The following is a 19,324-nucleotide window of genomic DNA, read 5'->3' as shown; positions in this document are numbered from 1 at the left end:
TGGAGAAAAACTGGAGGAAGTGAAGTGTTTTAGATATCTGGGAGTGGATCTGTCAGCGGATGGAACCATGGAAGCGGAAGTGGATCATAGGGTGGGGGAGGGGGCGAAAATTTGGGGAGCCTTGAAAAATGTGTGGAAGTCGAGAACATTATCTCGGAAAGCAAAAATGGGTATGTTTGAGGGAATAGTGGTTCCAACAATGCTGTATGGTTGCGAGGCGTGGGCTATGGATAGAGATGTGCGCAGGAGGATGGATGTGCTGGAAATGAGATGTTTGAGGACAATGTGTGGTGTGAGGTGGTTTGATCGAGTAAGTAACGTAAGGGTAAGAGAGATGTGTGGAAATAAAAAGAGCGTGGTTGAGAGAGCAGAAGAGGGTGTTTTGAAATGGTTTGGGCACATGGAGAGAATGAGTGAGGAGAGATTGACCAAGAGGATATATGTGTCGGAGGTGGAGGGAACGAGGAGAAGAGGGAAACCAAATTGGAGGTGGAAAGATGGAGTGAAAAAGATTTTGTGTGATCGGGGCCTGAACATGCAGGAGGGTGAAAGGAGGGCAAGAAATAGAGTGAATTGGAGTCATGTGGTATACAGGGGTTGACGTGCTGTCAGTGGATTGAAGCAAGGCATGTGAAGCGTCTGGGGTAAACCATGGAAAGCTGTGTAGGTATGTATATTTGCGTGTGTGGACGTGTGTATGTACATGTGTATGGGGGGGGGGTTGGGCCATTTCTTTCGTCTGTTTCCTTGCGCTACCTCGCAAACGCGGGAGACAGCGACAAAGTATTAAAAAAAAAAAAAAAAAAAAAAAAAATATATATATATATATATATATATATATATATATATATATATATATATATATATATATATATATATATATATATATATATATATATATATATATTATTTATCTAGAAAGCGACTAGAGGGGACGGGAGCGGGGGGCCAGAAATCCTCCCCTCCTTGTACTTTTTTAACTTTCTAAAATGGGAAACAGAAGAAGGAGTCACGCGGGGAGTGCTCATCCTCCGCAAAGGCTCAGATTGGGGTGCCTAAATGTGTGTGGATGTAACCAAGATGTGAAAAAAGGAGAGATAGGTAGTATGTTTGAGGAAAGGAACCTGGATGTTTTGGCTCTGAGTGAAACGAAGCTCAAGGGTAAAGGGGAAGAGTGGTTTGGGAAGGTCTTGGGTGTAAAGTCAGGGGTTAGTGAGAAGACAAGAGCAAGGGAAGGAGTAGCAATACTCCTGAAACAGGAGTTGTGGGAGTATGTGATAGAATGTAAGAAAGTAAATTCTCGATTAATATGGGTAAAACTGAAAGTTGATGGAGAGAGATGGGTGATTATTGGTGCATATGCACCTGGGCATGAGAAGAAAGATCATGAAAGGCAAGTGTTTTGGGAGCAGCTGAATGAGTGTGTTAGTGGTTTTGATGCACGAGACCGGGTTATAGTGATGGGTGATTTGAATGCAAAGGTGAGTAATGTGGCAGTTGAGGGAATAATTGGTATACATGGGGTGTTCAGTGTTGTAAATGGAAATGGGGAAGAGCTTGTAGATTTATGTGCTGAAAAAGGACTGATGATTGGGAATACCTGGTTTAAAAAGCGAGATATACATAAGTATACTTATGTAAGTAGGAGAGATGGCCAGAGAGCGTTACTGGATTACGTGTTAATTGACAGGCGCGCGAAAGAGAGACTTTTGGATGTTAATGTGCTGAGAGGTGCAACTGGAGGGATGTCTGATCATTATCTTGTGGAGGCTAAGGTGAAGATTTGTATGGGTTTTCAAAAAAGAAGAGTGAATGTTGGGGTGAAGAGGGTGGTGAGAGTAAGTGAGCTTGGGAAGGAGACTTGTGTGAGGAAGTACCAGGAGAGACTGAGTACAGAATGGAAAAAGGTGAGAACAATGGAAGTAAGGGGAGTGGGGGAGGAATGGGATGTATTTAGGGAATCAATGATGGACTGCGCAAAAGATGCTTGTGGCATGAGAAGAGTGGGAGATGGGTTGATTAGAAAGGGTAGTGAGTGGTGGGATGAAGAAGTAAGAGTATTAGTGAAAGAGAAGAGAGAGGCATTTGGACGATTTTTGCAGGGAAAAAATGCAATTGAGTGGGAGATGTATAAAAGAAAGAGACAGGAGGTCAAGAGAAAGGTGCAAGAGGTGAAAAAAAGGGCAAATGAGAGTTGGGGTGAGAGAGTATCATTAAATTTTAGGGAGAAGAAAAAGATGTTCTGGAAGGAGGTAAATAAAGTGCGTAAGACAAGGGAGCAAATGGGAACTTCAGTGAAGGGCGCAAATGGGGAGGTGATAACAAGTAGTGGTGATGTGAGAAGGAGATGGAGTGAGTATTTTGAGGGTTTGTTGAATGTGTTTGATGCTAGAGTGGCAGATATAGGGTGTTTTGGTCGAGGTGGTGTGCAAAGTGAGAGGGTTAGGGAAAATGATTTGGTAAGCAGAGAAGAGGTAGTAAAAGCTTTGCGGAAGATGAAAGCGGGCAAGGCAGCAGGTTTGGATGGTATTGCAGTGGAATTTATTAAAAAAGGGGGTGACTGTATTGTTGACTGGTTGGTAAGGTTATTTAATGTATGTATGACTCATGGTGAGGTGCCTGAGGATTGGCGGAATGCGTGCATAGTGCCATTGTACAAAGGCAAAGGGGATAAGAGTGAGTGCTCAAATTACAGAGGTATAAGTTTGTTGAGTATTCCTGGTAAATTATATGGGAGGGTATTGCTTGAGAGGGTGAAGGCATGTACAGAGCATCAGATTGGGGAAGAGCAGTGTGGTTTCAGAAGTGGTAGAGGATGTGTGGATCAGGTGTTTGCTTTGAAGAATGTATGTGAGAAATACTTAGAAAAGCAAATGGATTTGTATGTAGCATTTATGGATCTGGAGAAGGCATATGATAGAGTTGTTAGAGATGCTCTGTGGAAGGTATTAAGAATATATGGTGTGGGAGGCAAGTTGTTAGAGGCAGTGAAAAGTTTTTATCGAGGATGTAAGGCATGTGTACGTGTAGGAAGAGAGGAAAGTGATTGGTTCTCAGTGAATGTAGGTTTGCGGCAGGGGTGTGTGATGTCTCCATGGTTGTTTAATTTGTTTATGGATGAGGTTGTTAGGGAGGTGAATGCAAGAGTTTTGGAAAGAGGGGCAAGTATGAAGTCTGTTGGGGATGAGAGAGCTTGGGAAGTGAGTCAGTTGTTGTTCGCTGATGATACAGCGCTGGTGGCTGATTCATGTGAGAAACTGCAGAAGCTGGTGACTGAGTTTGGTAAAGTGTGTGAAAGAAGAAAGTTAAGAGTAAATGTGAATAAGAGCAAGGTTATTAGGTACAGTAGGGTTGAGGGTCAAGTCAATTGGGAGGTGAGTTTGAATGGAGAAAAACTGGAGGAAGTAAAGTGTTTTAGATATCTGGGAGTGGATCTGGCAGCGGATGGAACCATGGAAGCGGAAGTGGATCATAGGATGGGGGAGGGGGCGAAAATTCTGGGAGCCTTGAAGAATGTGTGGAAGTCGAGAACATTATCTCGGAAAGCAAAAATGAGTATGTTTGAAGGAATAGTGGTTCCAACAATGTTGTATGGTTGCGAGGCGTGGGCTATGGATAGAGTTGTGCAGGAGGATGGATGTGCTGGAAATGAGATGTTTGAGGACAATGTGTGGTGTGAGGTGGTTTGATCGAGTAAGTAACGTAAGGGTAAGAGAGATGTGTGGAAATAAAAAGAGCGTGGTTGAGAGAGCAGAAGAGGGTGTTTTGAAATGGTTTGGGCACATGGAGAGAATGAGTGAGGAAAGATTGACCAAGAGGATATATGTGTCGGAGGTGGAGGGAACGAGGAGAAGAGGGAAACCAAATTGGAGGTGGAAAGATGGAGTGAAAAAGATTTTGTGTGATCGGGGCCTGAACATGCAGGAGGGTGAAAGGAGGACAAGGAATAGAGTGAAATGGAGCGATGTGGTATACCGGGGTTGACGCTGTCAGTGGATTGAATCAGGGCATGTGAAGCGTCTGGGGTAAACCATGGAAAGCTGTGTAGGTATGTATATTTGCGTGTGTGGACGTATGCATATACATGTGTATGGGGGTGGGTTGGGCCATTTCTTTCGTCTGTTTCCTTGCGCTACCTCGCAAACGCGGGAGACAGCGACAAAGCAAAAAAAAAAAAAAAAAAAAAAAGAATTATACTTTGTCGCTGTCTCCCGCGTTAGCGAGGTAGCGCAAGGAAACAGACGAAAGAATGGCCCAACCCACCCACTTACACATGCATATACATACGCGCGCGCGCGCGCGCGCGCGTGTGTGTGTGTATCAGGAGCAACTGTAACGTTACCGTCAGCAGCTCTGACAGAGTGACTGTGATGCAGAGCAAGAGCAGCAGCGTGTCGTGTCATGCCACACACCAGACACACTCCTCACCCGTGGCCTGAAACTTTCTCCCCAAAGGCGGCGGGCGGCGCGCCTCACAGCGTCCTTCATCAGTTGGCCGACTTTCGTTTCTTGTTTGTGTCCCGCTAGGAGTTAAGTCTTTAGTATCAGCCAGATATATTCTTACGAGAACATTAGGAAACTCTTCCATAATGTGGTCTCCCCTTGTGTTTCAATGTTTCCTGTTCTGTAAAAATAATTTGAGAAAGTTGGCAGTTAAAGTAGGGTTATGTTATAACGAACGGCCTTGCGGCTCAGCTGACGGACATTCTACTTCCTCAACGAAATGTTATACATTAATAAGGGCTCTTCTCAGTTTTTGTAGCGTTGTATCAGGTTGCTTGAATAAACAATAAAGACTGAGGGATAAATCATATATGAGTAAGTATCGCACTGGAGCCTGGCTGGCAGTCTACATCCGGGAGGGTTGTCATGCTCTTTTCCGCTTAGCAACAAAAATCAATCATTGTGTGTGTGTACCAAACCCCTTGCTCTGTGACAAGCAATATGAGGTTAGCTCGAATGTTGTTACAAATAATCAGAAATGTGTAATGATAATAATAATGATAATAATAATGATAATAATGATATCATTATTATTATTATTTTTTTTTTTTTTTGCTTTGTCGCTGTCTCCCGCGTTTGCGAGGTAGCGCAAGGAAACAGACGAAAGAAATGGCCCAACCCACCCCCATACACATGTATATACATACGTCCACACACGCAAATATACATACCTACACAGCTTTCCATGATTTACCCCAGACGCTTCTCATGCCTTGATTCAATCCACTGACAGCACGTCAACCCCGGTATACCACATCGCTCCAATTCACTCTATTCCTTGCCCTCCTTTCACCCTCCTGCATGTTCAGGCCCCGATCACACAAAATCTTTTTCACTCCATCTTTCCACCTCCAATTTGGTTTCCCTCTTCTCCTCGTTCCCTCCACCTACGACACATATATCCTCTTGGTCAATCTTTCCTCACTCATTCTCTCCATGTTTCCAAACCATTTCAAAACACCCTCTTCTGCTCTCTCAACCACGCTCTTTTTATTTCCACACATCTCTCTTACCCTTACGTTACTTACTCGATCAAACCACCTCACTCCACACATTGTCCTCAGACATCTCATTTCCAGCACATCCATCCTCCTGCGCACAACTCTATCCATAGCCCACGCCTCGCAACCATACAACATTGTTGGAACCACTATTCCTTCAAGCATACCCATTTTTGCTTTCCGAGATAATGTTCTCGACTTCCACACATTCTTCAAGGCTCCCAGAATTTTCGCCCCCTCCCCCACCCTATGATCCACTTCCGCTTCCATGGTTCCATCCGCTGCCAGATCCACTCCCAGATATCTAAAACACTTCACTTCCTCCAGTTTTTCTCCATTCAAACTCACCTCCCAGTTGACTTGACCCTCAACCCTACTGTACCTAATAACCTTGCTCTTATTCACATTTACTCTTAACTTTCTTCTTTCACACACTACCAAACTCGGTCACCAGCTTCTGCAGTTTCTCACATGAATCAGCCACCAGCGCTGTATCATCAGCGAACAACAACTGACTCACTTCCCAAGCTCTCTCATCCCCAACAGACTTCATACTTGCCCCTCTTTCCAAAACTCTTGCATTCACCTCCCTAACAACCCCATCCATAAACAAATTAAACAACCATGGAGACATCACACACCCCTGCCGCAAACCTACATTCACTGAGAACCAATCACTTTCCTCTCTTCCTACACGTACACATGCCGTACATCCTCGATAAAAACTTTTCACTGCTTCTAACAACTTGCCTCCCACACCATATATTATTATTATTATTATTATTATTATTATTATTATTAGTATTATTATTATTATTATATTATTATTATTATTATCATTATCATTATTATCATTATTATTATTATTGTTATTATCATTATTATTATTATTATTATTATTATTATTATTATTATTATTATTATTACGTACTATTGCTTTGACATCTTCTGTCTCCAAAGTCTTTGAATCCCTCCTCAACTCCCATATCCTTAATCACCTTGAAAATCACAGTCTTCTCTTTGATCACCAATACGGCTCCCGTAAGGCGAGATCCACTGGTGATATTCTTTCCTATCTTACTAATGTCTGGTCATCATCTCCGAAAGATCTGGAGGAGCCTTGTGTAGTTGCCCTTGACATATCTAAGGTTTTTGACAGGGTGTGGTATCGGGGTCTCACCTCTAAGCTCCCCGCTTTTAGCTTCCCTCCCTCACTTTGCTCTTTCATATCTAGCTCTCCCCCCCCCCCCCCCCCCCCCCGGCCGATCTGTCTTTGTGGTTGTTGATGGATCAGCCTCCCCTCCTTTCCTCCATCAACAGCGGCGTCCCTCAAGTTTCTGTCCTGTCACCTACACTTTCTCCTTTTTATCAACGATTTCCTGTCCTCCACAAATACTCCAATGCACTCATACGCTGACGACTGAACACTGCATTCATCCACATACTTCAATTCTACTACCTCTTCTCTCACTCGATTTGTATCTTGTGTTGACACAGCTTCCTCAATAAACTCAGACTTGGACAGAATATCTCAGTGGGGTACACAAAACCTCGTTAAGTTTGATGCCTCCAAGACCCAGTTTTTACCCATCTCTATCGCAAACTCCTCAAAACCCTCGTCTCTACTTCGACCGTTCTGTGATTCCACATCTTGACTCAATGAACATACTTGCTATTACTGTAACATCCATTCTTTCTTGGACAGCCCACATTATGGGAATAGCGAAGTCTGCCTCTAAGAAACTGGGTATCCTCTTTAGATGTCGAAACCACTTCACTTCTGAACAATTGCTCCGTTTATACAAGGGATTGATTCGTCCTTGTATGGAGTTCTGGTCTCACACCTGGGGTGGTTCTGGCTCTGCAGCCTTACTTGACAGAGTTGAGTCGAAAGCAGTGGGACTTATAATCTGTCTCACGCTAACTTTCAAATTTGTCCCTCTTGCTCTTCGCCGCAATGTTCGTTAACTTTCTGTAGGTATTACTTTGGTTTTTGCTCCCAAGAGTTGGCTGCTTGTGTACCCCCACCACGAGCTAGACCACGCAATACTGGGCAAGCTGCTGCGTCACATGATTACTGTGTGGCCATCAGCAACTTAAGAGGGGCCGTTTTCATACCTATTTCCTTATATGTCAAAGCTTTAGAACTCTCTACCTTCTCATGTCTTTCCCAGTAACTATGACCTGACACATTTCAAAGGACAGGTTTTTCACTTCCTCCAAAATTCGTAAAACTTTCGTTTGTCTTTTCTTTTTCCGTCTCATAATCCTCTCTGTATTTCATTAAGGCCCGGCCTTGATGTGGACTTTTGTCCGTGACTGAAGCCTTCAATATGAAAACAATGAACCGTCTTACTATTTGAATGTAAGTAAAGGGTTTGTAAGTGTATTTGAAAGTTTCTATGTATGGGGCAATGCTAGGTGGATAAGCAAGCGTGCTTGCATGTCTGTACTCTAATGTATTAACTGCTTTGAATCTGAATTCGTCCATTGACAATAACACAAGACAGGCTCTGGGTCCCGACCCCGTTATAGTGGTTCTCTACTCTCGAGCCAGTTTCTTCAATAGATTATTTTCACACCTTAAAGAAAATAGCAGTCGATGGGTTAACCAAATTCTACAAACCTTATCATATTGCAAAGGATAAACCAATTTTATTGCAACGACGTTTGTACGTTCCTTGACGCAACCAATGTTGATTTGGAGACAAGACTGACTCTCTTGAGCGATTCCTAAGCATGGTCGCGTTACTCTGCCAGAGATCTGACATCGACTTGAAGATTAGGTTATGGACTAGTTGGCTGGGTGGAGTTTTCTTTCATGAACTGACTCAGACGAAGGCTCTTCTCAGAGATCTTTCAATAGTTTCGTTTTGTTTCTCTAGAGTGCCATCTGTATGATATTGCACCGTATACGGTCCGTGTGGGACACATTGTGAACTAATAGTGCGCATACACTGCATGAAGATCCTCAGAGATACTGCGCAAGATTTATATGAAGCTGATTATGATGTTATATTCCCATCCAGTGGTCTTTGAACGATTGTTAACCGATATGTTCTGTTGTTATATCACTTTTGTTATGTATATTGCCATCTGCCTGGATGTTGCGAAGTATTATTTAAACGTGTCTATATACAACGATGATTTGTTTACATTTTATTGATGTGCTCGATACGCACTTTTTCACTACGTGAGAAATGTAAGTTTCGAAAGTCTAAGAAGACAAACATATTATATTTATTGTGATGGTGAGTTTTTCAATAAGTCTTTGTTCAAAAATCTTTATGGATATAAAGACGACGCTGCTGGCTGGCAACAATGATCCTTATGGCAATACATAATTACAACTTACTTTTTTTTATTCACATTTTTCATATGTCATTTCGAGGCTTGATTACCCACTGACAGTGGCAGGTGTAGGTACAGCTTCCCTGAGTGATACAGACTTTCAAGAATTTAAGAATTTCATCTCACGATCTGAAAACAAATATCGTATGAAGAGGAAGGCTATAAGACTGAATGAGCTTTATTGGGTAATGAATGAAAGGTAACTTACTTTTTTTTCATTCTTGTTCGCTGCTTCCCACCGAAATTAGGAATAAGCGAAGAATAACCCCCCTGGTGTAGTGGTTAGCGGTCCTGACCGTGGTGCATTCACTGGCCGCCCAGGATCGAATGTATAGGTCTGACTCCTATTTGTGAATCAAATGACACGTTTAGCGAGGATGAGACTACTCTCTCCAACGGATTCCACGTTTCCTGCTACTGAAAGCAGTGCAACCTTGGGTTGTAGATGACTGTAGAAAGAGGTCTTGGGGTATTTATAAAATAATATTGCATTAATGAGATGGCTCTGATTGGGGCATTCTGTTGCCCGTACCGTCTCAGCTAACATACAAAAAAAAAAAAAAAATCATTTACTCAGACAAGCCTCACAATTTTTTTTTTTTTTTCGTGGTTTCGCTCTTGACCAGTTCGTATGATTTGCTTCAGTCGATTGACAGCATCTCACTCCCTCTTGGCCACATCGCTCCAGTTCGTTGTATCCCATGCTCTCGTCTTATACCCCACTGAATGTTCAGGACCTGATAACTGAAGGCCATTTTCACTTCATCCCTCTATCTCCTTCCCGCTTTCCCCTTTTTTGCTCCCTCCATTTCTGGCACATATAACCTCTTAGTTGTTTCATCCGCTCCATGTGAACTAACCATTTCAGTACACACTGGTCAATTCTTTCCCTCACACTCCGCTTACTAACAGTCGCTTGTCTCTCTAACACTGACATTCCTTACATAAGCCACTACGTACCTCCTCTTAATGGTGACTTTTTTGTTTATCAGGATATCTTTGTTCATAATCTCTATTAATAAATCTTCCCTAAATAATTCAGGTTAGAATAAAATGTAGGGGACAAAGCAGTGTTCAGCTTAAACAATAAGGCCTAGTCAGAATTTGTCTTCCTACTCGAAATGTATCTCAAGCACCCTCTTTATGAGACCATATAACCACTAGGAGTCAGTGGATCCCATGATGGGGACCACTGCTATACACGATGAAACTTCCACACGCTACATATTGTCCTCAGGCATTTCATTTCCAACACATCCACTCTCCCGTTCTTATGCATTCAGGACCCACAAGATTATCACCCTCACACACTGTCAAACATTTTACTCCAGTTTCACCCTACCCTTGCACCACCTCCCCAATATACCAACCTCTCCCTATACCACCCAACTTCTATACCATTCTAAGGCTGAGGGAACAGGGACAGGATGTACTTCCTTAATGTGAAAAGTTCTTTGACTAGACTATTTAGTTACCTGACGAAATTGATGTGTGTTAATTCGCCCCTACGTAGGCGTATCCATAGGGGGTAGTGTAATTCCCCTCCCCCACCCAATTGACATAAAAAGGGTGTAGTAAACTTGTTAATGATGATGATTGATTATATCTTTACAATCACTAACCCTTTTAGTTCCACGAATATAATTGTTAATATATTCGTATATCAACTAATTCAATAATTCCCAAATAACAAATAAAATAAATGATTCATTTCACAACCTTCGCAAAACACCGATATTTCATCACGAAATTTGTTTCAATGAACAAATTCCCATGATCATTGTGTCGGCTATTTTATTTCATCAAATGCAAGTTTACGTTTACTCTGTCATACCCATGATACATTTACTTTTATACAACAGGGGTATTCAGATTTATAATAATTTCACTGAATAAGTGATTAGATCTAACATCCAAATAACATAAAGTGTTGTTTTATAAGGTATGCTGTATTCTTACCACTTGTGGCGAATCCATATTTCGCCCGTCTTCAGATCCTAGATACGTGCCTGTTGTGAGTTTTGAAAATGATTGTGATAATGGATGTGAATGATAGGGACAGACGTGGGGAGCAAGTCATAGATACTAATTGGGAATAGAAGTTACAAGTTAGAACCAGGATTCTATAGGTCGTTGTGCTTTATGTCCTACTGTTTCTTTGTCTTTGCAGTATTTCGCAGTATCTTAATTTTCACATTCATAATTAAGGCATCAAACCCAAACATATTCATTAATGATTGTGCCTCGTTTAGCAAATCATTTACTGTCAGAAATATTCTTAACCCAGCAGTGAGACCTAAAGAAACCTAACTTTTACCTATGGCCAGTTGTCTGCTTTCTCCCAGTTAGTTATAAAGCCATTATATAGCCCTCCTCTCACAAGATTGAAAATCTAGTTTCATCGATTTTCTGTGGGGTTAGGGTAATGAAAACTTTATGATAACTTCAAGATTACATTTCATTCACTTATCATTTGTTCTACAAGATTTTGTTTATTCTCCCAAAATTGAACAGATTCTTCGTGGATCTTTCCAGACCCTGTTATCACTCAGGTGGTTTATACCAGTAAAGAAGCAGTCTATCATTTCCGTGTCATTTAAGGGTAAAAGAAAAGACTAACAACACTACTCAAGTTCTCACGTATCTTGCAGGCAATGTTCATTAGCTGTTCAAGGCCACTTTCATATCTCATTTTTATCTCTCACGCCACATCAGTTGTATTACATTTCATTGGAGTACTACCGTCATTAACGTGACCATAACCATTACCAATTGTGGTCTCGTCAAGATTCTTTATGTGTTCCTTGAGCACAAAGATAACATAACAGCTCTGTGTAGGTAAGCTCCATGAACCTCCAGTGTTCTTCCCTGAAGTATCATCTCTTCGCTAACCAGTATGTGTGTACAGTATGATTTTTTTTTTTCAACTTAGATCTGTAGTTTTACCAATATGAGATGACAGTGCTTATATAGAACGTAGTAATACCAAGGTTTTAAACTGATGCTAAAAACAAAACCATTCTATAATACACCTAAGACATATCCAAGTAAAAGATTACAGACTTTGAAAAAGAAGATTGCTCACAAATTATATAACTGACAAAGTTAAGTGAATTGTATCATACAGTAGATTTTCAGGTTAGAAAATAGTTCATTATATTGTCAAGTAATTTACCACTCGTATCCCCTGTGTTAATGTTTACAAATATTCCACCTGAATTCAAAGCCTCCCATCATCTGAGTCTTGATACTTGTCTCCTGATAATTGACACAGTAAAAGGCTCTCCCGTGTTCAGTCATCCACGTAAGACATGCAGGCTGTGGAAATTATTATAAACATGAATCTTAATGTGAATGTGAAGATTGATTTAATTAAAGGTGGCGAGCATGGCATACTGCCTTGAATGGTATTTATATATATATATATATATATAAAGTGTCGAGGCCATTTCACTGATAGAGAGTTCGGTGATTGTTAAGGATGCTTGCGTTAGATAAAGGACTTTCATCTTGAATCTAACAATTGTTCGATGTCTGTAAACTTATTCCTCTGAAATTCAAGAATATTTAGCAGTGTCTGTGAAATATATATGTAATTGTGTATGGACCCAGTCGATTGTTGACATCTGTTTTTACTTTTCTGTAGACATATGATGGTGTGTGCCCTACTTCCCTCTCTGGAAAATGTATTGTTCAGGGAGACTAATTGTTCAGATAAAGGCCTCAGCAAGAGTGATGTGAATTTCAACAAAAACTTTAGTTGATTTGCTGAACTTAGAGTGCCTAGATCTTGAGAAATATCTATGAAATAGAGTTCCTGCATCTTGAGCCTTAACTCTGAAATATCTTACATTAATTGTATTTATTTATTATAAAGGGAATATATTTATTTATTTATATTTATTTTGCTTTGTCGCTGTCTCCCGCGTTTGCGAAGTAGCGCAAGGAAACAGACGAAAGAAATGGTCCAACCCACCCCCATACACATGTATATACGTACACGTCCACACAGGCAAATATACATACCTATACCTCTCAATGTACACATATATATACACACACAGACGCATACATATATGCCCATGCACACAATTCACACTGTCTGTCTTTATTCATTCCCATCGCCACCTCGCCACACAAAAAAAATATATATATATATATATATATATATATATATATATATATATATATTATTTTTTTTTTTTTTGTCGGTCTCCCGCGTTTGCGAGGTAGCGCAAGGAAACAGACGAAAGAAATGGCCCAACCCACCCCCATACACATGTATATACATACACGTCCACACACGCAAATATACATACCTACACAGCTTTCCATGGTTTACCCTAGACGCTTCACATGCCCTGATTCAATCCACTGAGAGCACGTCAACCCCAGTATACCACATCGATCCAATTCACTCTATTCCTTGCCCTCCTTTCACCCTTTTGCATGTTCAGGCCTCGATCACACAAAATCTTTTTCACTCCATCTTTCCACCTCCAATTTGGTCTCCCACTTCTCCTCGTTCCCTCCACCTCCGACACATATATCCTCTTGGTCAATCTTTCCTCACTCATTCTCTCCATGTGCCCAAACCATTTCAAAACACCCTCTTCTGCTCTCTCAACCATGCTCTTTTTATTTCCACACATCTCTCCTACCCTTACGTTACTTACTCGATCAAACCACCTCACACCACACATTGTCCTCAGACATCTCATTTCCAGCACATCCACCCTCCTGCGCACAACTCTATCCATAGCCCACGCCTCGCAACCATACAACATTGTTGGAAGCACTATTCCCTCAAACATACACATTTTTGCTTTCCGAGATAATGTTCTCGACTTCTACACATTCTTCAAGGCTCCCAGAATTTTCGCCCCCTCCCCCACCCTATGATCCACTTCCGCTTCCATGGTTCCATCCGCTGCCAGGTCCACTCCCAGATATCTAAAACACTTTACTTCCTCCAGTTTTTCTCCATTCAAACTTACCTCTCAATTGACTTGACCCTCAACCCTACTGTACCTAATAACCTTGCTCTTATTCACATTTACTCTTAACTTTCTTCTTTTACACACTTTACCAAACTCAGTCACCAGCTTCTGCAGTTTCTCACATGAATCAGCCACCAGCGCTGTATCATCAGCAAACAACAACTGACTCACTTCCCAAGCTCTCTCATCCACAACAGACTTCATACTTGCCCCTCTTACCAAAACTCTTGCATTCGCCTCCCTAACAACCCCATCCATAAACAAATTAAACAACCATGGAGACCACACACCCCTGCCGCAAACCTACATTCACTGAGAACCAATCACTTTCCTCTCTTCCTACACGTACACATGCCTTACATCCTCGATAGAAACTTTTCACTGCTTCTAACAACTTGCCTCCCACACCATATATTCTTAATACCTTCCACAGAGCATCTCTATCAACTCTATCTATCATATGCCTTCTCCAGATCCGTAAATGCTACATACAAATCCATTTGCTTTTCTAAGTATTTCTCACATACATTCTTCAAAGCAAACACCTGATCCACACATCCTCTACCACTTCTGAAACCACACTGCTCTTACACAATCTGATGCTCTGTACATGCCTTCACCCTCTCAATCAATACCCTCCCATATAATTTACCAGGAATACTCAACAAACTTATACCTCTGAAATTTGAGCACTCACTCTTATCCCCTTTGCCTTTGTACAATGGCACTATGCATGCATTCCGCCAATCCTCAGGCACCTCACCATGAGTCATACATACATTGAATAACCTCACCAACCAGTCAACAATACAGTCACACTCTTTTTTAATAAATTCCACTGCAATACCATCCAAACCTGCTGCCTTGCCGGCTTTCATCTTCTGCAAAGCTTTTACTACCTCTTCTCTGTTTACCAAATCATTTTCCCTAACCCTCTCACTTTGCACACCACCTCGACCAAAACACCCTATATCTGCCACTCTTATCATCAAACACATTCAACAAACCTTCAAAATACTCACTCCATCTCCTTCTCACATCACCACTACTTGTTATCACCTCCCCATTAGCGCCCTTCACTGAAGTTCCCATTTGCTCCCTTGTCTTACGCACTTTATTTACCTCCTTCCAGAACATCTTTTTATTCTCCCTAAAATCTAATGATACTCTCTCACCCCAACTCTCATTTGCCCTCTTTTTCACCTCTTGCACCTTTCTCTTGACCTCCTGTCTCTTTCTTTTATACGTCTCCCACTCAATTGCATTTTTTCCCTGCAAAGATCGTCCAAATGCCTCTCTCTTCACTTTCACTAATAATCTTACTTCTTCATCCCACCACTCACTACCCATTTTAATCTACCCACCTCCCATGCTTCTCATGCCACAAGCATCTTTTGCACACTCCATCACTGATTCCCTAAATACATCCCATTCCTCCCCTACTCCCCTTACTTCCATTGTTCTCACCTTTTTCCATTCTGTACTCAGTCTCTCCTGGTACTTCCTCACACAAGTCTCCTTCCCAAGCTCACTTTCTCTCACCACCCTCTTCACCCCAACATTCACTCTTCTTTTCTGAAAACCCATACAAATCTTCACCTTAGCTTCCACAAGATAATGATCAGACATCCCTGCAGTTGCACCTCTCAGTACATTAACATCCAAAAGTCTCTCGCGCACCTGTCAATTAACACATAATCCAATAACGCTCTCTGGCCATCTCTCCTACTTACATACGTATACTTATGTATATCTCACTTTTTAAACCAGGTATTCCCAATCACCAGTCCTTTTTTCAGCACATAAATCTACAAGCTCTTCACCATTTCCATTTACAACACTGAACACCCCATGGATACCAAGGGAATATCGTTATATAATTACCCTGTAATTTTTTGGATATACTTAACCCTCTATATTATTACTGTATTTGATATAGTTCAAGATTTAATGCTCCAAATTATGGTCAGCAGGGGTTATTGTATGTATACTTAAAGTTTGTATTATCATCGCATGACAAAAGTACTCAATACCCAAAGATTTTAGTGATGCAGGACTAAACCAGACTTTTACCATGTACATATTCAGTGAATGAATAACTTAGAAACAAGCAGGGCAATAAAAATGAGGGGCATAGTATCGATATATCTGTATATTTAAATTGTAGGGGCACCATAGAAATATGAATTTATAAGATGCACTTCAGTGGACTCCTTACTTGGGAAAATTCCAGCTTGTCTTTGTGACACTTCTATCTTTGTATATTGAATGATTTTCTTTTGCCGTGGTTATGTTGTGTGTAGCAAAGGAAATAAGCATGGAGAGCATAATTTGGAGTGATGTTTTTATTCTGTTGTTAAATAACCCACCCCTCTAATTTCCAAAAACAGGAATAGAAGAAAGAGGCTCGGACTAGGGTGTCATCTGACTGGGCATTGATGTGACTAGGATAAAAAGAAGGAAGCGATAGGTGCATCTCATTTCCTTTTTAAATAATCATGAGGTACTGATGGACTTACATAATATGTTGGATAAAATGCTAAAGTATTTCCAAACAAAGAATGCCTCTAATATGTTTCCCCATGTGTGCTAGGTACTAGAGTGAAAGGTGTAATCAGTACCATAAAAAGGTGCTTAGTTTGTCTGTCCATCCCCAGTCTGTAGATGTAGTGAGGAAGTTGCCAGGTGTACATATACCACCCCCCATACACACTGCGAATAATTCATTCTTTTCATTGGCAGGACAGAAATTGTTAGCTGCTGGGGTGATACTTTCATTATATAGTTGAGCAGGAAGGTTACATTGGGTTGGGTTAGGTTAAGGTAATTTAGGTGAGGTTGGCAAATTTTTGCCCAAAAGAATAAAAAACCTAAAGTTTTTATTTTGAACAGAAAATTTAAATTCCATTAGCTGAACTTGAACCAAAAATCTGTAGGAATTTCAAAGACTGGAATTTTTTTTTTTGTAGGATGTCAACAAAACCACAAATGAAATGTTTCAAGGAAAGTAGAAAATTGAATACCAAGGAACAAATAATGAAAAAGGGGTTTATTTTCTGTTAGTGTTTTGAAGTACTACTTAGTAGTTGGTAATATACACTGATAGATGAGATGCTTTTTTCTAAAAATGAGTAGGCCTTTGATGCATAGGGGAAATGTGTAGATAAAACATGCCCTATCTATTCTAACCAAATGTCCTGAAAATACTTCCTCTTTAATTTCCTTTAGATTCAAAAGTCAGCCAAAAGTTATGTTTTTTTTTTATAAAAGGAGAAAGTTTAGTTATCAGGGCCTTTTGTCACATAGAGAATCAGTTTAGCTTTGGTGATGTAATAAGTCTACAGTTATCGCAGCCACAGGGCATTTCCTGTCAGCACAGCCACAATGCATAACTGTAAGTAAAGTCACAGTTTATTACTGTTTGCCCAACCATAGTTCATTACTGTTAGCATAGCCAGAGTGCATTTACCATTAGCACAGCCACAGTGCATTTACTGGTAGTGCAGTCATAGTACATTTACTGTTAGCATGACAACAATGCATTTACTGTTAGCACAGCTTCAGTGCATATCCTGTTAGCACGGCCACAGTGCATTTACTGATAGCACAGCCACTATGTATTACTTTTAGTACAGCGAGAGTGCATTACTGTCACCACAGCCACAATTGATAACTGTCAGCACAGCCACAATGCATTTACTGTTAGGACAGTCTCAGTGCATTTACTGTTAGCATAGTGACTGCATTTACTGTTATCACAGTCACAGTGGATTTACTATTAGCATAGCAATAGTACATATTCTATTAGCACAGCTACAATGCATTTACTGTTAGCACAGCCACATTACAATTACTGTTAGCACAGCTACAATGCATTTACTGTTAGCACAGCCACATTGCAATTACTGTTAGCACAGCTGCTGTGCATGACTTGCCACAGCCACAGTGCACGACTCTTGGTACAGCCACAATGCATTACTGTTAGTTTTGTCTTTGCATTTTATTTTTGTTTTTGAAATATTACATAGCGGTTCAAAAACCTCACTTGCATTATTTAGTGGTTCAAAAACCTTCTCATATGCTTTCATGACGATGATAATTGCTATGCTTACTAAAGAATATATATAACTGTAGATGAACTCTCAGTAGAACAGTTTGATATTTTAGAGAAATCAAGGATAGAATTTATTCATGATGTATTATTAGTTGTTAGTAAAAACCATATGGTGTCCAGGTACTGATAACTACAATTTTGTAGATTTATATAGTATCATCCTCACAGAGTTTCGGTCTCATCTTATCTGCCTCATAATCTAAGGGGCATTTCTTATCTTCTTTGTCTGATAAGCATACCTTATGAGTAGATTTTAAACAGGCATTTAATATATGTGTTTTGTACAGTTTTTCTCTATTTCAGGTTGTCAATTTTAATATTTTACATGGTATGGACACTGGATGCTTTTGTAACTGTGACTATATTGTTACAGAATCTGTAGATTTTTAAAGATTATGTTGATTTGTATTGGAATATGTGGTGACACTCAAACATTCATTTAGAGAATATCTCATAGTTGCACATGAAGCACTATTAGCTTTGCATATGAAGGACCATCAACTTTTCATGTAAGGTTGCATATGGTGTGCTGTTCTTGTAATATTTTAGCTGAACTTCAGTACGAACTGCTTAACATCTTAGACTCCCAGGTACCACACATATTTAACTCTGAACATGACCAATATAAGAGATACATTTCTGGAAAGTATGACTAAATGAAACTGCTTTCAGTGAATCAGTTTTTCTCATAGGAACCTATGTATGAAGGAGTAGCAACATTTCCTGGGGCCTAACTTTGGAATTCTTTATACACAAATGATTCTTTGTCCTTAGGAAGATAACCTAAGGAATTGATGAACAGTGGCTTCATTTGCATACGTCCACACTCTAGTTGTCATGTATAATGCCCTGAAATCAGGGCATACTTGTCCACAACCAAGCCCCATATATTATTTCACTGTTTATCTTGACTGCTTCTTAAGCCCTGGTTTAGCCCAGTAAATTGGGAATATTTTGTATAATGACACAAAATGAGTTGAATCGGTACAGTATGATAATGTTTACATAAGAATGTCATTTGAATACAAAGTATAGAGTAGATAACATGAACACTTACCACATATGGTGTTGAATCTTGCTCATAGAAGTGGGTTAGGTTTGAGATGTTAGTGGCCATCAGCCTGTTTGGAAGCTAGAAAGCTTATGAAATCCATTTGAACATACCATGTGTGTGTATTGATGTGATGGTTGTAAGCTAAGTGCACTTCAAATGGCTTGTGCTCATTCACCAGCACCTAAATAGTCTAAAATAATTTCACTTTGGGAGTACCTTAGTGCTTTATTTTTATTTCCTACTAATAAATGGCTCATGCTTGTCACAGGCATTTTCTTTTTATTACTGGAGGATTACAGCT

General features: G+C 40.3%; 1 protein-coding gene across 14 annotated transcripts in view; it reads left to right on the top strand.

The window, feature by feature from the left end:
• The window catches only part of LOC139754624 (FGGY carbohydrate kinase domain-containing protein), a 137,582-nt gene that overhangs the window by 16,908 nt on the left and 101,350 nt on the right, over positions 1-19,324 (top strand). For 3 of the 14 annotated variants that reach the window (XM_071672117.1, XM_071672115.1, XM_071672106.1), the window contains exon 1: positions 12,030-12,159. The exons of 2 other annotated variants lie outside the window; for them this stretch is intronic. In XM_071672117.1, coding sequence (XP_071528218.1) covers positions 12,051-12,159 — 109 coding nt within the window. In that variant the 5' untranslated portion in view covers positions 12,030-12,050. Of the gene's footprint in view, positions 1-11,427; positions 11,750-12,028; positions 12,160-16,260; positions 16,359-18,382; positions 18,479-19,324 lie in introns of those variants that run through there. 9 more of the 14 variants (XM_071672120.1, XM_071672118.1, XM_071672112.1 and 6 more) reach the window with 8 other exon arrangements.

This window comes from Panulirus ornatus, chromosome 17 (assembly GCF_036320965.1).
Source record: "Panulirus ornatus isolate Po-2019 chromosome 17, ASM3632096v1, whole genome shotgun sequence".
Taxonomy (NCBI): domain Eukaryota; kingdom Metazoa; phylum Arthropoda; class Malacostraca; order Decapoda; family Palinuridae; genus Panulirus; species Panulirus ornatus.
This window is presented reverse-complemented; position numbering and strand designations above follow the sequence as displayed.